Source organism: Trachypithecus francoisi, unplaced genomic scaffold (genome assembly GCF_009764315.1).
Source record: "Trachypithecus francoisi isolate TF-2019V2 unplaced genomic scaffold, Tfra_2.0 Lachesis_group2, whole genome shotgun sequence".
Lineage (NCBI taxonomy): Eukaryota > Metazoa > Chordata > Mammalia > Primates > Cercopithecidae > Trachypithecus > Trachypithecus francoisi.
This window is the reverse complement of record NW_022681465.1, coordinates 88,197,494-88,223,823: the sequence shown is the minus strand read 5'-3', so window position 1 is coordinate 88,223,823 and position 26,330 is coordinate 88,197,494. Positions and strand designations below refer to the sequence as shown.

Below are 26,330 nucleotides of genomic sequence, written 5' to 3'. Positions count from 1 at the left end.
AGGCAACAAACTTGAAAATATTCATGGGGAGATTCTCCCAATGGGAAATGCAAAGGCACTGAGGTAGTGATAGGGTTTGGAGGTTTTTTTCCCTCCAAATCTCATGTTAAAATGTGACCTTCTGTGTTGGAGATGGGCCTCGTGGGAAGTGTTTGGGTCATGAGGGCAGATCCCTCACCTATGGCTTGGTGTTGTCCTCACCTCAATGAGTTCTTACTGTGTGAGTTCATGCGAGAGCTGGTTGTTGAAAAGAGCCTGGCATCTCCTCTCTCCCATGCTCTCTCTCTGTATGTGATACACCAGCTCCCCTTTGCCTTCAGCTATGATTGGAAGCTTCCTGAGGTCTCACCAGGAGCAGATGCTCCAGCACCACACTTCTCATACAGCTGGCAGAACTGTGAGGCAAAACCTCTTTTCTTTATAAATTACTCAGCCTCAAGTATTCCTTATTGCAATGCAAATGGACAAGCACAGGTGGGGAGGAGCTTGACATGTTCAAGCAAGGAAAATAAGGTTATGGAACAGGGTAAGTAAGAAAAAGGGAAAGATGAAGTCAGGGAGAAAGAGAAGAGGCCAAGTCCTGTAGGTCCTGGTGAGGAGTTGGGATTCTTAGTGTAATGGGAAGCCACTGGAGGGTTTTAAGCAGGAGGGTGATAGGATCTGATTCATGTTTTAAAAAGATCACTTTGGATATTATGTGGTGAAAACGTTTGTAATCACCACACCGGTAAGGCCAATTAGGAGGCAAATACAGTAGTTATGGCAGAGATGATGGTAGCTTAGACTAGGGTGGTAACTGGAGATGGAGAGGGTGGATGGACTGGGGTTTTCTATTTTGGAGGAACTCACAGGACTTGCCAATGGATTGGATATGGGAAGGTGAAGTTTTGAAATGCCTCCAAGAAATGTCAAGTAACTAGTTGAATATTCTCACATCTGGAGCTCCAAAGCCATAGCTGGTGATAGAGTTTTTAGCCAGAGCACTGGATGAGATCACCTAGGAAGAAAAAGGGGATGACAAAGAACATAGATTGAGCAGTGACCATGAAGTCACCTGTCAATAAATGCAGACCCCTCATAAGATGGTCAAAAGCAGTTTTAGTGATAGGTTTGAGTGTGAGTGCATTGAGAACCTAATGTGAGGCAAGGAATGGGAACAAGTGTGCGTGTCTCTTTCAGTAAATTTTATGGAAAGAGAGGAAGAAAAATGGAGCTAAATTAGGCAGAGAATAATTCGGTAAGATAAAAGATCTCATAGCATATTTGTGTGTTGATGGGAATGATCCAACACAGAGAAGGAAATTGTAGTGTGTGTGTGTATATGTGTGTGTGTGTATTGGGTGTCAGGGGACAGAGAAAGTAGCAGGCACAACTTTGATTTCAAAATTTGGTGCTGGAAGAGAGATGATAATTAGAGATAGCAGATATTCTGTAGACTATTTGAATAGCTATGTAGCCTAATGTGGGTAACATAACTGGCAAATATTTATTCACTGAAAACTGTATGCCTAGGTACAACTTTAAAAGATTACAGTCTATTTGGGAAAACATATAATTTCTAAAAATTAAATATTAATTACCATAGAATTTCCGTGTGAGCTACCAGAGTTGGGGAGTGCTTCAAGGAGAAATAAGTAGAAGAGAAGTAGAAGGGATTAATAGAAGCCCGCAATTCTCAAATGTGGTCTGGGGACCCTGGAGGTCCCTAGGATCTTTTCTGGGCTCTATGAGGTCAAAATTATTTTCTTAATTGTACTGAGATGTATTTGTCTTTACTCTCATTCTTTCTTGAGGGTACAGTGGAGTTTCCAGAGGTTACAAATGTGTGATAAAACAACAGATTGAATGCACAAGCAGATATGAGGATCCAATTGCCTTTTATTAAGTTAGAAATTACATAGATTTAGCCAGGCACAGTGGCTCACGCCTGTAATCTCAGCACTTTGGGAGGCCAAGACGGGTGAATCACTTGAGGTCAGGAGTTTGAGACCAGCCTGGCCAACATGGTGAAAACCTGTCTCTATTGAAAATACAAAAATTAGCTGGGCGTGGTGGTGGGCGCCTGTAATCCCAGCTACTCAGGAGGCTGAGGCAGGAGAATTGCTTGAACCCGGGAGGCAGAGGTTGCAGTGAGCCGAGATGCCACCACTGCACTCTAATCTGGGTGACAGAGTGAGACTCCCTCTCAAAAAAAAAAAAAAATTATATAGATTTGAAAAAATATAAAACGTCACTCTCCTATTTTTTGGGGGGTGAAATATAGCGATTTTTCATAAAGATATGTTATCTGATTTAACATATAATAAGTTTTAATAGTTATTTCTTGTGAATTAATGCATTTTATGCATTTATCAATTTTAATATTGATACAGTAAATATCAGCAGCTATTAACCACATGAACAAAAGGTCCTTGGGGGCTTCCGACAATTTTTAAAAGTGTAATGGGGTCTGAAGACAAAAATATTTGGGAAATTGAGTGTTAGAACCACATATTGTGATTCAAAATTTTGAGAAGGAAAGTATGTGACATTTCATTGAATGTTGTAGTTAATACCAATTCTATGAATTATAGTAGTATGTTACATATTGATGAAATTAGAAAGTATTTTAAAATAATTTTGTGCTGCAGGACCTAAAATATTGCATAAAAAGGAGGAGAAAATGGTCTCTGCTAGTTCTTTGTATGAATTAGCAAAAGGCACCTTTTCCTCTGGCCACTTTACTGCCATCGACTGTAAAAAAAATGTAATAAATATACAAATCTATTAGGACTATACTGTACAGCATGCCACATATAGGTGTGTAGTACACCAGCTAGTTTTGGCAGTCTTGGGAATCAACTGGAATATTCTGTGGCAGCACTTCTTGACTGCTCTGAGAACAAAAAGTTTGAAAACCACTGGTGTGAGGGAAGGTGCAGAGGTGGGGTGGAACACAGTGGATTCGGAGAGCAGGAATATAATGAAAGGAGTAGAACAGAAATTTTGCATTAGGGATAGTAGGAAATAAAGATTTAGGCAGAGTAAGTTCAGACCATTAAAAAACATGGACATTTGAGGTAATCAGCAGTAGATAGTCATTGAATGTTCTAGTAGCAGAGTACTAGCTGGAAATAGAGTTTGAAAAGCTCAGAGGAAGAGTGGTTGGCAGGATGCATGGATGGATAGATGCATGGATAGATATAGATAGATGGATGGATGGATAGATGACCCTGCCAGCTGACAGCAGAGTGGTTCTGAGAACAAGAAACCAGGAAAGGGCATCAAATATCTTGCTACAGCCTCTCCTTTTGTTGTTATATAGACTGTTGGAAGGAGGTAGAGGGACTAGGAACACCCTGTTATGCAATAGATAAGCATTGAATCTAGGTTTTAGAATGGACAAATGCAACTCTCAGTGATTGTTTTGAGTTTTTTCAGCATTCTAAGGGGGACACTGAGATTTCTGCTCTATTCCTGAGAAAGGGGTGAGATAACGTTTGATTTTTAGATATCTGGCAGTCAGTGCAAATTAAAGAAAAGTTTTACTCTGCTGCCCTCTTCTGGATGTTGCATCCAATAATTCTTCCAAATAATTCTTCCACGTTGTTCCCTTCACTTTTGCTCCTAGACAGATTTCTGGACAAAGTAGGTTATGCACGTCATCTCCATGACCATGCTTGCCCAGATATGATCATGTTTCCTTCCAGTCGGCTTCACTGGAATGGTCCTTGCCATTCACCTTGTGAGACTAAAGTTCTTATCTTACCTGACGTCTGTGGCTTTTGAAATTACTGACCTTTCTTTAAAACATTCTCCTCTCTTGATTTCCCTGACCCCGTGCATTTCTAGTTTCTGAAGATGAGCTCTTGTCTCCTTTATCTATTCTGCTTCTCGTCTATGCCTTAAATCTTGGTCTTCATCGGAGTTCTGGTGTTGGTTTTTTCTCACTGAACGTATTCTCCTGAGTATTCTCCCCCATTTCCCTTGTCACTCATTGTGGTAGATGCTGTAAAGTTGCCTGCTTGATGCCCATTCTTCTCCGACTTCCTTACAGCTGGGGAGTCAAATGAAATGTGAGTGAAAATCTCAGAAGCATTTTTAGGAAAGTTTGTGTCTTCCTGACACAGGCACTACCTTTGTATCTTCGTTTTTCTTTCTCTGATTGTAGATTGGAGACCAGAGTTGGAGCCTGAAGATGAAAGCCTCATGCTAAGAAGAGTGGAGTGGAAAGATAAAGCATGGCAACATTGCTGACATCCTAGGCCTAATACACCGGCCCTGACCTGCTTACCCTCTCTCGTTCGTAGGCTATGTAGTCCAGTCACTTTTACATGCAGCTGAGTACAACCCTACATGATCTATCAGTCGCTTCAGTGACCATTTCTATGTCAATAGCTTCCACATTTATTATTTGCAACCAAAGTATCTCTGGAGGTACTGATGTGCATATACAGTATTACTGGAAACTTCTACTTGAATATCCTCCAGACAACTCGAATTTAACATGTCCAAAGCACATCTTGTCCTCCAATCTACTCCCCCTGTCATTTCCTTGTATCAGTAATGGCATCAGCGTTCACACAGGTGACCAAGCCTGGATAGCAGACGCATCCTCGATGTCATTCTCCATCCTCCTCATACCCTTCCCCCAAGGTCATTTCTATAATCTTTCAATTCTGCTGTTTAATATCACTCAGATTTGTCTCTTCCTCCTCATTCCCATAATGCTACCTTTACCTAGGCTCTGGATACTGCAATTGCCTTCTTTCTCCCTGCCTTTTGTATTGGCTCATGTAATTCTTTCTTCAAGATACTGCAAGGGTGCTCTAACGCACAAATATCATCATGCCACTCTCTCCCATCTTTTTATTTCTCCTCCTATCCTTTCTCTCCATTTCACCCTGGTTACAATCCTCATCCTCTCAGTATGTCTACATAGATGTTAAGAAATCTTATTAAGCAAATTGACCTTAAGGGAAGCTATCACTTAGTTATCTCAAAAATAAACTCTAACAGGAATCTCAGCATTGTGGGAAAAAGAATTTTGGGGCATGAAGGATTTATCCCTTGCCACATCAGCTTAGGCTGGTTTTACCTCTACAGATCTGATAAGCTACAAACTGAGGGCCATGAGGCATGGGGTATAGAGATGTCAGGTTGCATACCAACTAATGAGACTGGCTTCCGTCATCGATGGAGTTCTTTTGGTAACAGATTGTGCAGACAGTTATCTATTGCGAAATAAAACCTACAAAGTTAACTCTAATATTGACAACATATTTGAAGGCTACATATGCATATTAATATTTTGTAACATGACACTTGAGCTATAGTGGTAAGCACTTCACATTAGTGTGTATAGTTAAGATATTAATTTTCTCTTCAGAGGTAAGCTCTCTAGCATTTATAATCAGCATCTCCACTTTTGTTCATCTCACATCTTAGAAGACAAAAGTCTTGGCTGGGCATGGTGGCTCACGCCTGTAACCCCAGCACTTTGGGAGGCTGAGGCGGGCAGATCATGACGTCAGGAGATCGAGACCATCCTGGCCAACATGGTGAAACTCCATCTCTACTAAAAATACAAAAAAATTAGCTGGGCGTGGTGGTGAGTGCCTGTAACCCAGCTACTTGGGAGGCTGAGGCAGGAAAATCTCTTAAACCAGGGAGTTGGAGGTTGCAGTGAGCGGAGATCACGCCACTGAACTCCAGCCTCGTCACAGAGCGAGACTCTGTCTCAAACAAACAAACAAAAAAGACAAAAGTCTTAGATCCAATTTTCCAAAGCTGAGATTCCCCTCTAATTTTCTACCTCTTTTATTTTCTAAGTCTGGGCACAGGTCAGAGGTCAAAAGGTATTCAGCCACAGGCCAGTAGTCTAGCCCAATAGTTTTTATAGTTCTTAATAAGGATTTAGTTTTTAATGTTTAAACATAGGGAATTGCACCTAAAATCCAGATTTCCAGTTTCTCTTGAAAATTTAGAGCATTTGACAATACCGGGCTTTCATTCTGACATGGTAACAGTGGCCTCCCCTGGACATGAACTTGATGCAAACTCTTAGGTCTGCCACAAGCCTTGCTGGGGATCTAGTCCAGTGGGTGTTTTAAGTCTATGACCTTTGGGTCGGTCATTCATAAAAACACGTATTGTGCATTCACTACATGCCAGGTACTATTGTACGCCATTTATATAGGCTCTCTTCTCACAACACTGTCACTTTCATTTTATAGATGCAGAAATGGAGGTTCGGAAAGTCAAAATGGGGGTCACGTAGCAGGTAAGTGGCAGAACCAGATTTAACCCAGGCTGTATCTCAGGTCCTGTAGTCACCAAATCCATCATTACCTACTTTAAGAGGCCAGTCCTTTCCTTTTTTATCACAGCTCAACCTGGCATTTATGCTTACAGTATAATTTAAAACAGCCAAACCATGTCATGACATAGACAACAATTTGTGTAAGTTTTCATTAGTCACTGTTTTCCCTGACTGTAGTTATTTCATGCATTGTTTTATAACAAATGACTTACATCAGCTCATAAATGCAATCATCGGCATTTCCATGAGCATAATACCCCAACATTTTTCTGGTTTCTGACATGAAGACTGTCACCCATTTTATAAAATTATTAATATCATTTAAAAAGAATTAAGGAGCAATAGAATTGATTCTATTCATCTGGAACAAAAACTTTTCTCCAACTTAGTATTTTTCTTAAGTGACAGAAATATACCCTTTTGCAAAAATACCCAAAACCTGTTTAAAAGATGTACATTTAAAATCAAATTATACTTTGGGAGGCCGAGGCAGGTGGTTCACCTGAGGTCAGGAGTTCGAGACCAGCCTGGCTAACATGGTGAAACCGTCTCTACTAAAAATACAAAAATTAACCAGGTATGGTGGTGTCCACCTGTAATCCCAGCTACTCGGGAGGCAGAATCCTTTGAGCCTGGGAGGCAGAGCCTTTAGTGAGCTATTGTGCCACTGCACTTCAACCTGGGCAACAGTGAAACTGTCCCCCACCCGCCCCAAAAAATCAAATCAAATTATACAGAAACTTGAAACCAATGTAGAGAAACAAAATGGCTTCTGAACTCTGACATTAACCATCCTGCATGGAGATTGGTTACATGGGGGAGGGAGATGGGGAAGAATTAAGCAAGTTAGTCAGTATGTTGGGAATAATCGGAGTCACGATTCTCACTGCCCGAGATGAAAGTTACAAATTTGGAAAAAGGGAAAGCTTGAGTGAACCCTGTTGGCCTTGGATTGCAATCGGAAGGTTGGTGTGAGCTCATGGTTTTTATGTGTATGTATGTAGGTATATGTATGCATATTTTGCAAGTGTGTGCAGAACTGTGTATATTCATATATATATTCTAGCTCTACCGAGAGAGCCAACGAGCAGTGACACACAGTAGAATTGAGCCTATCTAGCACCCAGATCTTGGTTTTAAAAATACTGTTCTCCATCAAAGGAATCAGAGCTCTTTGGGAAAATGGCTGATCCCAGTGCCAAAGGAGACACTGCATAAGATGGGGCTGAAAGTATGGAAGTGTTCAAAGAATAATGGTGGCTTGCCAAGGATAGAGAAGCTACCTTTCAGACATTCCCACTGGGCAAATCCGCAACTTGAGCAAATATATGATACATGATAAACAAATGGGAGAAGGGAAAGCTCTTCTTTGCAGCATGCTGCAAAGAAGAAGTGAAGGAACTAGATCACCATTTGGCAACCATCAGAGTAATATATTCAGGCAAAAAAGCTAAGAGCAGGGAGTTAAAACTGGGCAAGAAACGTGGTATTTATGTAGTCTCAAATATTGCCCCTAAAGAATACTTTCAATTATAAAGGTGGATTTTAATGATAAAAGGAAAGAGTAACTATACAGTGTTACTATCAGTCATCACCAGTGACGGGGCAAACGACCTGTCTGCATCCTGACATGACACACCGAGAGGAGCACAGCATCACCTCTGTGATGTTCCTGCCAAAAGTGTGTACTCTGAATCTAATTAAGAAGCAGCATCAGACAAACTCAATCTGAGGGGCTTCTATAAAACAATAATCTGAAATCTTTAAAAAATTAAGGCCATTAAGGTCAAGGAAGAACTAAGAATGGCCCTGGATTCAATGAGACTGAAGAAACATGACAACTGAGAGCAACTTGTGATCCTGGTTTGGATCCTCTTGCTATAAAGGACATAAATGGGCAGCTGGCGAAACCTGACTAGGGTCTTTGGATGAAGGGTATACAGAAGTTCTCTGTGGTATTCTTGCAACTTTTATGTAAGTATGAAATTATTTCAAAATAAATAAAAGTAACAACATTTGTTCAAAAACTTTTATTTACTATAAAGACAAAAACACCAAAATAGGTACAAATACTATAAAATCGGTTCAATGGGGTAAAAATTTTAATTAAAATATCTCAATATATTTAAAATAACAAAGGATACATTTAAGCCAAATTTTCTTAACCCAGAGATTTTTTTTTTTTTTTTTTCTTGTAACATTTGCTTACACAGTAAGGTGCTAATAGAAGTTAGCCCTTAAGCCCTGGAAATCTTAGGAATCATAGTCACAAAGCAAATATAATTTCATTGTGAAAGTGAACTTTGGTAGAAGAAAAATCTATAGGACACCTGAGGTAGTAGAAACTGGAATAAACAGTAGTAGACGTTATTTACAACTTGAGTACCAAATAACATTAAGAACACAAAAATAATTACACAATACAATTTCCAGTCCAGCTTTGATCCAAAGAAAATAAGAATATTACATCACATTTGCATTGAAAACGAAACAAAAAACAAAACGCCACAATTACCAGCAAGCTGAGGGAACTGCAAACAAACTCAAACACAATGGATTCTGAAATCTACAGATAGTTTGAGTTTGAAATGTGGTGGGCATGGTGATCTACAAAGTAATACTGATTAGCTGAGGTTCCTCAGTTTATACAGTTTACATTTTTGTCAGACACAGTATTCATCTGACCAATGATCTTCCAGTACATAAAATGGCAAGAGTGCATCCTTTAAAGCTTGCACATGAGAGACTTGGAAACAATCTTATTAGAATTATGAAAATTCTAAGTAGTCAAAAAATAAAAAATTAAAAAAAAAACAAAATAAAAAAGAAAGTCAAGTACAACACATTTAGAGCTACCAAACTTCACATTTCTGTACTATTTTTAACTCTTCAAATATCGCCAATCTTCCAAAACAAAGGAATGTAAAATTTCACTAAGAAACATATTCACATAAAAAACAAACTGCCTTTTAAAAATTATAAGCAATATATCCCTGTAAACTTATCTTGTAACTTATTGTATTTCCAATTTGTGTTGTACATTTTAAATGTACTCTATATAGCTTATTTAGTTTATCCTGAGTCTTTGAGAATAACCAATTCTATTTCACACTGGCTTCTGAAGAGTTAAAACTAAAATCTCAAAAGTTGTATTTAATAGTTAATCAGTACTTGATTTAAAAGACTCACACACACACAAAAAGATTAAAAAGCTACCATTTTCCTTCAGGATTCCATGCATCTGAATTTAACTCCAGACTAAAACCATTAGGTAACTGTGCAAAATCTAAGGAATTAGTGTATAAATGAAATTCAATTCCACTTTTCTTTCTGAACACATTTTCCAAGTTCAAAGCAAATGTATTCTTTAAAAACATTACTGATTGGTAGTTGAATAATCTTTTTTAAAAATGATCTGCCAGGCCTACTGTAAAGAGATGATGCATGGTAAAAGGAAAATGGCAGTCATATGTTATTACCAGTAGTGAAGGTGAATGATGGATTGTTACATACAGAGTAAGACTTAAATGTTGTGAAGTTTCCTACAGTTTGACAACCAAAACATCTAAAAAATTCAAATAAATTTTAAGGTAATCTTGATCTTCGTTGTGAGTTGCATCACAGAGGACAGTTCATTTTTAGTTAACTTATATTTAACCTGCACAATAAGAGTGGTGACTGACTCAAATGTAGGTAGTACTTTATTGTATTCCAATATAAAAAACAAAATTAAGTCTGTATTTTAAAAACTTTTACAATAGCAAGATATTTAATGAACTCTTGTTCATATCTATTTTTTTTTCGTTTGAAAAAAAGATCACCTTTCCCTGAATAAACAAAAATGAATGTAAATAAAAATGAAAATACAAAACCATAATTTCCAAAAACGAAATGAATGGGCCAACAGTAAAATGCACAATGAGCCACAATTGCCCAGGTGTTTAAGAAAATAAAGGTCACGTGTGGGTCATAAAGAAGTATCAACTTTTAAAAATATATGTATGTAATGCTACTCATAGCATATTCTGACCTAAAAGAGGCAGATACTGATTTTATAGCCAGTGACAAAAAATTTTAACGGAATTGTAGAACCCCCGCTTGTGATCACTATATGAAATGGAAGAATAATTCAAATATTAAAATAGATCCTGAGCCCCTCAGCCGCTAATATTGCTGAAAAAGTGCCCCCCAAAAATAAAATTATGCTTCTGCAATTTAGTCATGCAAACTTCACTGTTTTCCTGTTCACCTAGGGCCAGTTCTTTGAAAGGCACAGTTTACAATTTCTGCACTAGTTGTGGGCTTTTGCATACTGAGCTTAGGTACAGATCATGATTTGTCAATCACATACTTAGGTAAGGGTTCCCCACTGGCCTCGTTCGTAGCTGTTCAGTGGCATCATGGCCAGTAGAATATCAATGTGGTTCCCCAAAAGTTTTTTTCTCTTGTTGAGCATCCTGTTTTTATTGTAGTTGATCTGCATAATTGGCTACCACGTAGTACGAAAGACTGGATGCTTTAGTAACTCTCTTGATGGAGGTCTGTCCTGAGGTTGAAGTTCTAAACAACGAAGAGCCACATCTCGTAAGCCGGGAGACAAATGTGAAGGGATTGATGGAGCAGTCGTTGCACTAGCAATCTGTGGAGAAAAAGCCAGAATGTTGGAGCTTTGCACGACTGGAACTTCTGATACACAAGCACATGTGCATAGACCTCATAACCCTTACAAAATGAAGAAGTGGGAGGATTTTCTGTTATCAAAAAGTCTATAAAAAGATTCATCCACCGGATGGGAGGTTTTCTCTAACCATCTTTCAACTTTTAGGATTTTAGGATTTGATCAAATATATCCTATTCCTTATTATTTAAATCAACAAGGCTAAGTACATCAAAATGTGCAGGTAAAGTGTTCACTCAAATGAATTCTGCTGTCCTCATAGTCAGTCTCCAAGATGGTTTGTTCTTACTGCACGTTTTCTATTTCTTCAGCAGACAGAGTTATTTAGATTAAGAAAGACTAAAACTGAAGAGTCAATTTAATACACAGAAAACAAAACTGCATTGTTTTTTTCCTTCCATGTTGGACAAATTCTGATTCTTAGTATCAAATACACTATGAAGAATGATTTTATAAAAAAGTTTTAAGTCTGACTACTTTAAACTCACCTACCCACTCCTAATCACAAGAAAACTCTTTCTTTTCCCTACCCCAGTAATTTCATAAATGCTTTGGGTTAAAAAATGCAAAGTAATATAAAGAAAAGTCCTCTAAGGTCTGTGATCCTGTATCACAATATACTCAGCTGATATATACACATCTTACACACCACAAAAAGGAAAAACACAAAACAAAAAATTAAAGTCCCTCTTCCTTCTCCCCAAATGTAACTTACTGTTGACGATTTGTGTGTGTGTGTGTGTGTGCGTGCACAAGTGTGTGTGTTTGTGGAGAAAAAAGGCCAATACATTCACAGACTTAAGATTTTCTAAAATGTCTACAAAAGAGAAAACTTAATTTAGAGACAGGGTCTCTCTCTCTCTGTCATCCAAGCTGAAGTGCAGTGGTCTGAACATGGCTCACTGCAGCTTTGACCTCCTGGACCCAAGCGATCCTCCCACCTCAGCCTCCTGAGTACCTGGGAGCACAGGTGGTGCCACTATGCCCAGCTAATTTTTTTTTGTAGAGATGGGGTCTCACTATGCTCAGTCTGCTCTCCAACTCCTGGGTTCAAGCTCTGTTCCCGCCTCAGCCTCCCAAAATGCTGAGATTACAGGCATGAGCCACTGTGCTTGGCCAGGATCACTTTATATACTTTGCTCTTTTCACTTAATAATATATCTTGTAGCACTCTGTAAATCAACATCAACAGCTTTACACTTGTTTAATTTCTGTATAGTGTGGATAATTTAATTACTTTCTTGAGTAGAGTGAATAATCCTGAACTTGGCACTTGGTACTTCTAGACATAATCTTGAGTAAATTCCTAACAATGGGCATAGCTGAGTCAAAGAATAAGTGCATTAAAAATTCTGGCAGATACTGCCAAATCACTCTCTAAAAAAACATGCTACAGCAATTTATACTATCATAAACAGGGTATGGAAGTGTTTGAGAAAGCTTTGGGGTGATTCCAAAGACCTCAAAGTATTTACTCCAAGTTAAGGAAACTGAAAATGTTACAGTACAATTCTCTTTAAACTTTCCCTAGGAAGGAGAATGCCATGAAATCTGTTAAAATATGAACTGTGCCAATTTGAAAATTATTTACAATTGTTTCCAGGGTCTCACCAAAACTCTTAAAATAACATCAAACTTTCAAATTGATCCTAGCCATGAGTATCTATTGAGCAACTTCTGTATAAGACTCTGAAAAGAAAAAAATCAATCAGATGTGAAAGGAACTCAAGGAGATTTAGTTTGAAAAAGGAGGCAAGATAGGAACATAACTAGGAGACAAGAAACAAAGTGTCAGAAACAAGTATGTACTAAAATGCTACGAGAATCTGTGGAAGGAGTTAAAAGCGGGTGCCTAAGCAGGAGAAGCACAAAATGTGGGCCTTAAAGAGAATAAGAATCTGAACCACGCAGAGAAGGAACACTGGACGTCTGAAAGAATAGAGGAAATGAGGTGGTAATACAAAACAGACAGGTATTGTCAGAGAGGTGACTGAGGAGGTTATATAGTAAGTGTGGGGAGCACTGGAGGAGGTTACGGCAGGTGGAGCTGTGTGGGCTGAGTGTTTGACTAAGGCCTAGGTGTAATTTTGTTTATCTTCATAGTAATCCCACGAAGTGCGTGCTTCATGGGGTTCTTGCACCAATTTCACATATGAGAAAATACAGGGTAGACACAAAAAAATAATTTTCCTATGATCACATGGCCAATAAGGGGTAGAGCCAGGGTTTAAAACTAGGTCAGTGTGACTCCAAAGCCCCTGATTTCAACCATCACATCTACTGAAAAGCTAAAAATCTCAACCATTACCTATTCTATGGTGGAAAAGGAGATAATTGATTTGTGAGTTATAAAAAGGTAGGAAAGGTAGACAGGACTGAACTGACTTGGGTGTGAATTTTAAAAATATACAAAATAGTAAATTAGGCCAGGTGTGGTGGCTCACACCTGTAATCCCAGTACTTTGGGAGGCCAAGGTGGGCTTGAGGTCAGGAGTTCAAGACTTGCCTGGCCAATATAGTGTAACTCCATCTCTACGAAATATACAAAAATTAGCTGGGTATGGTGGCACGTGCCTGTAGTCCCAGCTACCCAGGAGGCTGAGGCAGGAGAATCGCCTGAACCTGGGAAGCAGAGGTTGCAGTGAGCTGAGTTCCCGCCATTGCACTCCAGCCTGGGCACTGCAGCGAGACTGTCTCAAAAACAAAAACAAAAAACAAACAAAAGAAAATGGTAAATTAGATTTAAAAAATTTTGAATTATGTAAAATGTATGACGAATTTCACGTTTTAAAAGTGATGGATGGATATAGATACACACACATATATAAATGCACTACATATTTCTTCTAATTTCTTCTAGGAGCAGTGTTTTACTATTTGCTAATTCAATATTGGTAGCAACTTAACAGAGCATAACTACCTCAAATAACAAGAAGTGACTATATATGTCACTAACATTGACACCACCACTGACAATACCAACTCCTGGAAATATACACAGACGCTCTTCGACTTATGCTGAGGTTATGTCGTGATAAACCCTTTTAAGTTGATGATATTGTAAGCTGAAAAATGCAGTTAATACACCTAACCCACCAAACATTATAGCTTAGTCTGGTCTACCTTGAATGTGCTTGTAATACCTATATTAGCCTACTGTTCAGCAAAATCATCTGACAACACAGTCCACTATAGAGTATTGGTTGTTGACTCTCGTGACTGTGTGGCTGACTGGGAGCTGTGACTTGCTGCCACTGCCTGGCATCATCCGATTATATCGTACCACATATTGCTAGCTCAGAAAAAAATCAAAAATCAAAGTATGGTTTTTACTGAATTTGTACTGCTTTTACACCATCTTAAAGTACAAAAAATTGTGTATCAAATCCTCTCTGAATAAATATACAGACTATTTATTTATTTACCTTCATGCTAGATTGTTAGGGAGAACCCATCAAAATTTGCCTCCTGCCAAATTCTGCTGTACTCCTTTTAGCACCAAGAAGTAATTTTTATCTCACAATTACCTTAAATATCAAAGCAAGATGATTGGAGTGCTTTTCTGCATTCCATGGTGGTTTTGCACAAGCCATTTCTATAATAGCACAGCCAACACTCCATACATCACAGCTCCTTCCATACTGCTGACCTCTTAGTACCTAAAATAAATTAGAGTTAATTTGGAAATATGACTCATTTGAAAAAAGAGAAGGCCAATTTGTAGTTATAGATTCTACTTTCTTACCTTAGGGAGAAAACTGGTACAAACAGCAATTATGTGGACTACCTAAATCTAATTTATTTCATTAATAGCTTAATTTTCCAGGTACACAAAAATATTTTGGATAATTGTGAGATTCTGAAGCAGAGTCACATCACAGAATTTTGCTCTTAGCAAACTAAGCGGCAAGAGGACAACAAACATTACTACATATGAACATGAAGAATTATGAACACGACAGAAGAGGCTGAATCAGAACAATGCTTAAACTCCTTCCACTACTGACAGAACCTGCCTCTGTATGGTCATCTCCTTTTAGAATAGAGAGAGAATATTTTTTAAAATGTGTTATGTGCACTTTTGAGTTTACTACGAAACAACTGCTATAAATTACCCCAAAATTCTTTATTAGTAACAGCCCTTAAGCAAATCTATTAGAACTTATTTTTTGAATTGTGTCAAGGCAAAGACAGAAAGGTTGGGAAGAAGGGTCTGAATGAAAGATACTATTAAAACCGTATTTTAAGGGCCATGGACTTCTAATTGGTAAGTACATACTGGATACCACTGCAAGACAGTTTAGTATAATGCTGTTACACAGAACTCAAAAATATTTTCTTTCATTACACTCAAAGATGCTTCTCACCTCAGGTGCCATAAATGCAATTGTCCCCAGTAATTGTCCCTGAAACTCTCCTGCACCAGTTCCTTTTGATGCCAACCTGGCTGCAGCTCCAAAATCTGCAATTCTTAGTCTCTGACCAGTGCTGTCAATTAGCAAATTGGCACCTGTCAACAAACACAGCAAATGACCTTGTATGTTAAAAAAAAAAAACAAAAAATAAGGACAGATTAAAAACCCAGTAAAAATACTAATGAAATAGGACAATGACAAAAGAAAGAAGTGAACTACATTTCAGAGGTTCAGACAGTTACTCTCTTTTCCTTTCACTTTCCTCTTGCTAAAGGCACACAGCTCTCTCTAGCATAAGGAAAATCTAAAACCTTAAAAGCAAAGTCTGAAAAACAAATATTATAAAGCACAAGGAGATCAAAAAGGCGATTTAGTGAAACTTGAAAGAATCAGTGTTGAAAACCTTTAATATGCTTTCCAACAAAATCTTTCTCCAAAATTCACATTTTAGCCTAATTTACATTTGAAGACAATTTTGTTCAAACATACTGATCTAGACCAATTCAACGTATATGTGCTAAATTCATAATTAGAGCTTAATTTAAAAAGTTATAAAATTACTTCAATACATTATGTCAAATACTAGCTAAAAAGAATGATGACAGAAAACCAGATTTGCTCTTGAGAAAAATAAACTGAGGCCAGGCACGGTGGCTCACGCCTGTAATCTCAGCACTGTGGGAGGCTGACGCAAGCGGATCACTTGAGCCCGGGATTTCAAGACCAGCCTGGGGGCAACATGGCAAAACTCCATCCCTACAAAAAATATAAAAAATTAGCCAGGCATGGTGGCGCACATCTGTTGTCCCAGCTACTTGGGAGGCTGAGGTGGGAGGATCACGTGAGTCCAGGAAACGAAGGTTGCAGTGTGCCAAGTTTGCAACACTACACTCCAGCCTGAGTGACAGAGATCCTGTCTCAAAAAAAAAAAAAAGATAAGCAAAAGAATAGGAACCACAAAAGATTTGAAGGAATTTTTCTTAAAAGAAGTTTATGATATCCTAATATCCCATTATTCTAAATAAAACCAGGAAAAGGAACTTTCTGGGAGCCTGTGTATCATGAGGCCAAGACAGGGAATCTGGAGACATGTATTGTATACTTTCTGCCATTAACTAGCAATAAAACTGTTGAAAAGGCACAGCCTCTCTTGTATTCAATATACTTTTCTAATAAATGAGGAAGGCAGATTAAATGACCCCTAAGACTTCTTTCGGTTCTAATATTCTGAATTACTCAGAAGAAAAAAATCCCATAGTTAGAAACCATCAACAAAGGTTCACTTTTTTTTTCCTTCTTTGAGACAGAGTCTCGCTCTGTCACCCAGGCTGGAGTGCAGTGGTGTGATTTTGGCTCACTGCAACCTCTGCCTTCCGGGTTCAAGTGATTCTCCTGTCTCAGCCTCCCAAATAGCCAGGATTCCAGGCATGCGCCACCTCACCCTGTTAATTTTTGTATTTTTAGTAGAGATGGGGTTTCACCATGTTGGCCAGGCTGGTCTTGAACTCCTGACCTCAAGTGATCCACCTGCCTTCACCTCCCAAAGTACTGGGATTACAGGTGTAAGCCACTGCACTTAGCCCTGAATTTTAAAATTACATTAATTTTTTTTATTGTCACTAGATAATAATTAAAAGAATTCCTACCTTTGACATCTCTGTGAATGATTTGGTTTTCATGGAGATACGAAAGGCCACGAAGTAACTGTTCAGTGTAGTTAATAACTACTGATTCTTTGAAGGCTCCATATTTACTCAGCAAATGAGCCACAGATCCCCCTATAAGACAATAGAAATAATTATCATAAACTTAAAGACGGAATTAAAAGTATTTATTACACTTTGGTTTCTAAGGTTTTCACTGCATGAACTCACATTCACATATGAAATAGAAGAAAAACATTTCAAAACTAACATATTCCTGTATCATTTCAAAAACTACTAATTAGGAGACACTTTCATGGAACCCACAGGGAACCAGTTTATTGGAGGGTCAAGATTTCAGAAAGCTGTAAAAGTTAACCATTTTGGATGAAACTATTTCTGAAATGTACAATTCACTTCTCTGTCTTCTCAAAATAACACAAAACAACTTTATTAATGACTAAAGTAAACAATGTTAACATATTATTTAGTAAAAGGTGAAATGAATGGGAGGAGGAACAGAAGACCCAGAGTTAGGCTTCATATCCTACCCATTTACTAGCTCTGCCCTGGAACATGTCTCAAGTTTAGCCGCTTTTAAAAGTGTTTATAGTAGTCAACCTATCTACTGTAGCGTAAATCTTTATTAAGACCAACAACACATAACGCACTTAAGAACTGATTGGTAAATAGAAATGCACTCTTAAATACACACGCAAATCTAAGAAGTTAAACCAAACAACCTGTTCATCACATCAGGTCATTAATTTTATTGTATACATTGTATAATACAAAATAAAACTCAGTCTTCATTTATTTCAGCAGATGACAAGGTTCAACTTTATGCTTCAGTGCTAGTTTACTTGTAGTAAGTTTTCAAGTTATATGTTAATTTTGTTTTTATATTGTTATGTTAAAACACTTCCTCATCTGTCCAGTTTATCATGGCTACCTGGAAATATACAGATCTTATACATATCAGGTATTAAAAACAACAATGCTACTCAATCATTGAAAAACACACTGGAAAAGTTTAAAAGGTAGAGATAGTCAATATTTCATTTATATTAAATGAAATACAAAATGAAGTATCTGTGGTTCATACTAATATATTGGGGTGATTTGCTTTTAGAAACCCGAACTATTTGATAAAAATAAATTTTAATTAAACCGGTTTTTCCTAAATTTAATCACAGAAAGTTAAATCCATGTACTACTATTTGTAATTTAAAACATTAACATACCTGCCATCCATTCAATGAAGAGATTGTAATTGCTCTTCTCACACGTGGCTCCCAACATCCTAATGATGTTTGGATGATTCAGATGGCTCATCATTCTTATCTCTTCTCTTAATGCTTCTACTACTTCTTCTTGCTCAGATGATGTGTTTCTGACATAAGTCACCTGTTTCAAATAAACATGTCCACAAAGTTTTGCATATTTTCACTAGCAATCTGATCTAAAATGAACAAATGCAAACCAGCATATATATTAGCAACAGATGGCATTTATGTTCATGGATGCAATGTACTTTAAAAAAACTGGCCGGGCGCGGTGGCTCAAGCCTGTAATCCCAGCACTTTGGGAGGCCGAGACGGGCGGATCACGAGGTCAGGAGTTCGAGACCATCCTGGTGAACACGGTGAAACCCCGTCTCTACTAAAAAAATACAAAAAACTAGCCGGGCGAGGTGGCGGGCGCCTGTAGTCTCAGCTACTCCAGAGGCTGAGGCAGGAGAATGGCGTGAACCCGGGAGGTGGAGCTTGCAGTGAGCTGAGATCCGGCCACTGCACTCCAGCCTGGGCGACAGAGCGAGACTCCGTCTCGGGGAAAAAAAAAAAAAAAAAAACCCAAGTCAAACTCTCTTAAACACTAGGAATCTAGCGTAAGCAGCAGTGAACATCAGAAATGACAAAAATATTGGGATATAGTCAATATTCCAATAGTCTCAGAGTAAAAATGAGAAAAGTCCAAATATGGGAGAATAATCAACATGATTTAAAAATTAAAGTTTAATAATTTTCCTATCCTGATTAAGTATACTCATTATAAAAAGTAAACCACTGAAACCCCAAGATGGCACTGCACCAGTACACTGTTCAAAGTACCTGAAAACCACCCCTCTACTACCTACAAAAAGCAAAACCAAAAAACCTTTGTAAGGCCCATCTTGATATTGTAGTCTTATGATAATCATACTTCAACTTTTATTTTATTTTTTTTGAGACAGTCTTGCTCTGTCGCTCAGGCTGAAGTACAATAGTGCGATCTCGGCTCACTGCAACCTCTACCTCCTGGGTTCAAGCAATTCTTCTGTCTCAGCCTCCTGAGTAGCTGGGACTACAGGTGCCCACCACCACTCCTGGCCAATTTTTGTATTTTTAGTAGAGGCAGGGTTTCACCACGCTAGCCAGGCTGGTCTCGAACTCCTGACCTCAAATGATCCAACCACCTTGGCCTCCCAAAGTGCTGGGATTACAGGCATGAGCCACCACGTGCAGCCTCAGCTTTTAATAATAACAGAATTCATGATGTTTCTGGTTCTTTGGAAACATCTACTTTGAAATCTAAGTTTCTCAAAGTTTAAAGAGCTAAAGTACAAACACGTGGACATATCCTTTATTCTTTTTACTGAACATGCTTCATTTTGTGATTTGAATCATTTCATTTATATGCTCACTAGATATTTACCTGTTTAACAGCCATTAAAGTTCCAGTTCCCACATCTTGAGCCTGATAACAAGAAGAAAATGCTCCAAGGCCTATCTGTTGACCTTTCAGCCATTCAGTGTCTTCTCTATACGGTTGTTTTGCTTTGGTATGTCCTGGTAGAGTCTCTGGTGTCTACATATTAAATGAAAGCAATCTTTTTACTGTTAAAGGAGTAAGATTTTGTGAAATTAGTCTGCAAGATATTATTCTTGTTCAGTCTGGCTTCCCAAACCACCTATAAATGTGACCTCTGACTGGAAGGTATTTGTGACCAACATCAAATGCAAAAGTGATCACCATTATAGAATTAACCAGAAATGCCCACAGACAAGAATTATTGCTATTTAAACAGTACAAACATTATTGTTGTATAAGTAATAATTTTATGTGGAAAAATCTGCTTCTAAATGTTAGAAGCAGCATTTCTGAATTAGGTTTATTTTAGTATGGTCCAAGGAAGCTCTCTGTGAGACAGTGTCTTGCACTATCATTCAGGCTAGAGTGCAATGGTGTAATTACAGCTCACTGCAGCCTCAAACTCCCAGGTTCACGTGACCCTCCCCACCACAGCCTCCTGAGTAGCTGGGACCCCAGGTGTGCACTATCATGCCTGGCTAATTTTTTATAGAGACAGGGTCTTGCTTTGTTGACCAGGCTGGTTTCGAAATCCTGTGCTCAAGCAAACCTTCGGCCTCAGCCTCCCAAAGTGCTGGAATTACAGGTATGAGTCACTGTGCCCAGCCCCAAGGAAGTTTTCTAACCTCTTAAAGAATCTATACTTACATCCTGTTGAATAATGATGATATCTTCTCCATTTTCAACCTGCAGCTGAGGAACTATGGGGAGGGCATCCTGAGACGCTGACATTGCCATGGCAATTGCTAAAGCTTCTTCTTCTTCAGCTTCCATCTTTTCTTTGCACTTTTGATTATGATTCACATCATCTTTGTAGGTATCATCATTTTCAGCCTTTTCAGGAGAGAGGACAGCAACTTCTGACTTGAAAGTGACTGTTGTATCACTTGAAGGCATAGATGCTTCAAGAAGGTCCTCAATACTGGAGTTGAGCTCTGTATTGACATCTAATCTGCATTTCTCCTCTACTGGGGTGAACACTGTCTCATCACTGGGTATAACAGCATTACTACTATTGCTGCTACAGCCAAAGCTGTCATCACATTTGGAACTACTGTTCAGATCAAGTGTCATGCTATTTTTTGAGGGATCTCCCTGTTTACTTGCATTACCTGGGGTAGGTCGAGATGGCTTTGGCCTGTGTATATTACTGGAGGGCAAGGGTCTTGACTGAGTAAAGACTGGAGAAAGTTTATCTGAGTCTCTGTTTTCAGGACAGTTTCTGTGGAATTGTAGAGAAAACTTGCGCTGTGTTTGAGGAGATGCAGAAGGTATTTTGCAGGGAACGAATCCCTGAAGTCTATGCTTAGAGACATCTGTTGCAGCGCCAGCTGGTACAGATGGGGCCGAAGAAGAAGGGGTTGACAAGGCTGGAAACATTAACTGGGAATGATGAGATAAAGGAGAGGAGTTCAAACACTGACTATGGGGCCTGCCTTTTGTTTGAACCATTGGCTTTGGTTGCTCTGTTGTTGTTGAACTAGAAGGTCCTACTGAAATGCTGGCCAGTCTCTCAGAAATGTCCTCTGAACTGGCACTCAATTTTGTAGCACATAATCCTTTTCCAGTTTTCTCTAAATGGATTGTGCACTCAGGGGAACTGTTCTCTGTGGTTTCCAGATAGTCACTGGGAACAGATGCCTGCAAAAAGCTGTCCTGTTGACCATCCAAAGTGTCTTCTACGCCCAATTGGATGGCTTCAGCAATTTCCACGTCATCTGCAATAGCCATCAAACGGCGACGCATCCTGGTGAAGTGAGTGGAACTGGAAACACTCAGCATTTCTAACAGTTTTGAAAACACATGGGGTACTGTAGTAACCATTCTTGCAGAACTCAAGTAGATCCTTCTGGAAAGTTTGCCAACCATTGAGTGGGAATTATCAATGGACTGCAAAGCAAAGGTTAAGAGGGACAGCAGCTTCTTATACCTGAAAGAAAAAACATTCATTACTATAATAAGTTCCAATTACTGAAAAACACATGGAAACTTAAAAAATGGTAGTAATTTACAGCATGTGTACTTCAAAAACCATTTCAGCATAAAGTATCTATAAATTTTAAACTAAACATCCTAGACTTTGGGTTTTCATATGTCAATCAAATATTAAGGTATCAGCAACCTATTTATGCTCTGTATTTTCTGAGTCTTTCATAAATCTAAAATATGTCATTCTTGAGGAGGGTATAAGGGAGGGCAGAAAGATACATGTAATATATTTTCAGAAGAAAAATTACCTGATTTCAACAGGCTCAGCTTGTGAAACATCAGTACTGACAATATGAGGATAAAATTCAGCAGGAAATTCCAACAACAGTCTATCTATAAGACAAAGGCGGCCAAGAAGTTCTTGCCAATTGTTTGATTCAGTTTGGTTTCCAAGAATACAATTTAAGACATAATCAACACCACCAATACCAATGGATCCTACGAAAAGGAAAGTAAAAATAAATGATTAAAAAATAGTGGTATTAAAATCTAAAACAAGACATGATTAAATGGTGTAAGGCCAACAAAAATATTCTGAACTATTTTCAAGAATTTCTCTCAGATTAATTCACATTTCTAACTGTAACACAGTGAATCTATTTATTTATTTATTTATTTATTTATTTATTCATTTATTTATTTGTTTATTTGAGACGGAGTCTTGCTCTGTCGCCCGGGCTGGAGTGCAGTGGCCGGATCTCAGCTCACTGCAAGCTCTGCCTCCCGGGTTTACACCATTCTCTTGCCTCAGCCTCCCGAGTAGCTGGGACTACAGGCGCCAGCCACCTCGCTTTTTGTATTTTTTAGTAGAGGCGGGGTTTCACCGTGTTAGCCAGGATGGTCTCGAACTCCTGACCTCGTGATCCGCCCGTCTCGGCCTCCCAAAGTGCTGGGATTACAGGCTTGAGCCACCGCGCCCGGCCGAGTGAATCAATTTATAAAATTACTTCAAAATCCTGTAAACTGCCTCATGAGAGATTATGAGATTAGACAAGGCTGCTGAGGAACATGATAAAATATGCTATATTCATTTTAAGTGAAAAGTTATTACCAGCTTTTAGTATTTCTCTGCCAACTGCCAACTCTCCTGCTTGGCCTTTGCACAGTTCCAACAGTGTTGATATGGACAGCTGACTTGTGCGGCTAAAAAGCAAAGGAAAAGCAACATCAATCCTGGATCTTGGCTAAAATACTACACAATATTAGAGGCGTAATGCAATGCCTTGTGAAAAAGTGGAGAAATAATGTTTTCAGGAGTGTTTACTTTTCCACCACTAAAATCACATGAACAATGTCACCATAAATAGTTAATACTCATTTATTAGGTCTAATTTTGTAAATTTAACATATCCTCTATGTTAAGCACAGAATCTTCAACAACGGCTCTTAGCAAGTATTGATTTAAATACCAAATTAGATAAAATCTTATATTTTGTTAAAAGAAAAAACAAGGACCATGACATTTTGATTTCTGAACTTTCACTAAGAAGCTCTTGAATTAAAAACAAAACCTTCCCGTCCAAAAACCCTCCATTTCCTTACATAGGCAGAATGAGGTCTGAATATTATAAAATCTCTCTACAGCATTTCTTATGTTCATTCATTCAGGTGACCAGGTAAACAACCTAACTTTAGAGTTTCAAAAAGCGAGCAGCACAACAAATACCATGAGAACACTGAATTCTCAGAAAGATACCTATTCTAATACTAAAAAATGACATTTTTCCTATGCATTTTGCAAATTACTTTCTAATTTGCATATTTTACAGATATACAATGTTTTCTCTAAGAAACAAAAAAACATCCAATATTTTCAATCTATAGAGAAAACAATAGAGGCAAAAGACAGACTTCATGAGATGAGAAATTCGTTAAAGGCAGGTACTTAATTTTTGAGACCCTGTGCAAACAGTCATTATGACTTGCAGAGGAAGAGAAAAGTGGTACTGAGAGAGCTCTAAATGGGTGAAATGGAAGAGGCAACACAAGGGAGATTCAACACTTGTTGCTAACCAAGATCTGCTGGGATAGAAAGAAATAGGAACTACCAAATAACTGTTCACAGTAGCTGTGATTATTCAATGAAAATTTTTCCTCCTATTTTATGGAAGGGGAGAATAAAAGAGAACCACTGGTCTGAAAAAAGCATGGCTTGTACTCTACTGTCACTGTACCTCAATTCTCTACTTCATATTTTTCTTTCCAGTTAGGGTTATTCTTGTTCCCTGTCAATTTTCAAGGATATTGCAGGAATATATAAAATCTAAAATTTTTTTGACTAAAACTGTCATAATTAGAGTAAAATTCCATTACACTGAAAATAATGAGATAGATTTGTTAATTTTTTATCCTGATAATAAGGCACATACAGGTGTAATGATCTTACTGGTTCCTATCCTGTGTAACCCATGAGATTATACCTTATGGATATAGATGTCAACTACAGTTCTTACCAACTGTACTTCACATTATGAATGTTATTGAAGATAATAAGTCACAATACAATAATGTGGAGATCCATACAGTTTGTTTGCCTGGCTTTTACTTGCCAGTAGTTCTTTCCCCCAGTCCTTAAGAGCCTCAAGTACTGCATTTCCATTTTAAATCTCACATTAAAAGACAATGTTCAAAGACTCATTCAATAAAATGTATCAGATATTCACTAGGTGTGAGGCTTGCTGTGAGGCACTTTTAAGACAAGACGGTTTGAAGTGGTTCATCAATGAAGCCTTACCTATTGGCATCTGCACATTTGACTAGGATGGTGTCTACAACTGGCCGGAGAAGTCTCTGAAGTTTGATTCTTTCCGCTAAACTGTGGCAAGGAGTATATACCAGCATGGCTCTCAATGTTTTCTGAGGAAAAAATCTGAAGGTCAGTTTATGTACACTTAAAAAGCATCAGAGATAATGGCCTAATTTGAGACAATATGAGCAACAAAATAAGATAGGAATGGATTATAACCCATAGAATAAAGTAAGAATCTTATGTGTCTGTAATGATACAAACAACTAACAAAATAAATGAATGGGGTAGAAAGGAATTTTCTGAATTCTTTTCTCTGCAATTTTTAGAAGTCTGAATTCATTTCAAGACGCAAAGTTAAAAAAATTATTTTTAAAAAGAAAAAGAACAGGAGCCAACCTGAAAGGGCTCTCAATGGTCAATGCTGGAATAATTAGAGCAACAAAACAAATGATGGTAGTACTGGGTTGCAACCCATAGAACAAAAGGAATACCCAGGAGCCTACACTGATATAAATTAAAAATTGAATAGGTACATAAACGGAGAAGCTCTTCTTTATAGAATAATTCCAATTAATGTAGAAGGAATGAGGAAAACAGAAAATCACCATTAGAACACCATTTTTTTAAAAATTATACTTTAAGTTCTGGGGCACATGTGCAGAACGTGCAGGTTTGTTATATAGGTATACACATGCCATGGTAGTTTGCTGCATCTATCACTCCGTCATCTACATTAGGTATTTCTTGTAATGCTATCCCGCCACTAGCCCCCTGACCCCCGACAGGCCCTGGTGTGTGATGCTCCCCTCCCTGGGCCCATGAGAGCACCATTTTTAATGGTGTAGTAATAGCTGCTATAGGCAAGATCCACAAATATTTTTAAAATCAGTGGACAAAATTTTGAGGCGAAATAGGATATTTGCATAATCTCAAAGTAACTCTCGCAAGATATCTATGAATATTAATTTTACAGCAGGGAAACTTGGTAGACATTACCTTAACTGACAGCATCACCAATAATAAATTAAGCCATGGACATATGTATCCACTGATATGATGCACTGAGAAAGGCCTATCACCTCTGTGGCATTCTGTGAAAAATATGTAACTTCCATCTAATCATGAGAAAACATCAGAGAATCCCAAATTGAGGGACATTCTACAAAATAACTGGCCAGTATACTTTGAAAGTATCTGTCAAGGTCATTAAAAACTAGGAGAGGCTGAGGAACTGTCATGGATGAGAAGACATTAAGGGGACATGGTGACTAAATGCACTGTGGGATCCTGGATTGGATCCTGGGACAGAAAAAAGACAACAGCAGAAAAGCTGGTAAAATCTGAATAAAGTCTGCAGTTTAGCTATGAAGGGCACTGTTGGGCAACAGGAGAGATTTCAGTATAAACTTCATAGTACAAAACAGTATTGTGATTAATGTTAATGTGCTGACTGTACATGGAAGAATAAATGGAATTATGTATTTAGTTTTAAGAGACACATATTTAAGTATTTGAGGAGAAAGTGTCATGATGCCTGTAAAAAACTCTCAAATGGTTCAGCAAAAAAAAAAAAAAAAAAAAAAAAATTATACATGGAGAGGGAGGGAGAAGAAAAAAAGGAAGAGACAGAGGAAGGGGACATAAGGGAAAGGGAAAGGGTGAGCTTTAACAGCAGAAGCCATTTCTGCCTTCATGGAACCTGGTA

General features: G+C 38.2%; 1 protein-coding gene across 4 annotated transcripts in view; it reads right to left on the bottom strand.

Annotated features, from left to right (window-relative positions):
* Nucleotides 1-8,316: 8,316 nt before the first annotated feature.
* MAP3K1 (mitogen-activated protein kinase kinase kinase 1) overlaps nt 8,317-26,330 on the bottom strand; it is a 77,641-nt gene continuing 59,627 nt past the window's right edge. For 2 of the 4 annotated variants that reach the window (XM_033179598.1, XM_033179602.1), the window contains exons 11-20: nt 24,611-24,732; nt 22,928-23,019; nt 22,125-22,314; nt 20,536-21,817; nt 19,732-19,884; nt 18,282-18,444; nt 17,041-17,172; nt 15,347-15,489; nt 14,507-14,638; nt 8,317-10,940 (exon numbers count right to left, since the gene is read on the bottom strand). In XM_033179598.1, coding sequence (XP_033035489.1) covers nt 10,791-10,940; nt 14,507-14,638; nt 15,347-15,489; nt 17,041-17,172; nt 18,282-18,444; nt 19,732-19,884; nt 20,536-21,817; nt 22,125-22,314; nt 22,928-23,019; nt 24,611-24,732 — 2,559 coding nt within the window. In that variant the 3' untranslated portion in view covers nt 8,317-10,790. Of the gene's footprint in view, nt 10,941-14,506; nt 14,639-15,346; nt 15,490-17,040; nt 17,173-18,281; nt 18,445-19,731; nt 19,914-20,535; nt 21,818-22,124; nt 22,315-22,927; nt 23,020-24,610; nt 24,733-26,330 lie in introns of those variants that run through there. The other 2 variants (XM_033179600.1, XM_033179601.1) reach the window with 2 other exon arrangements.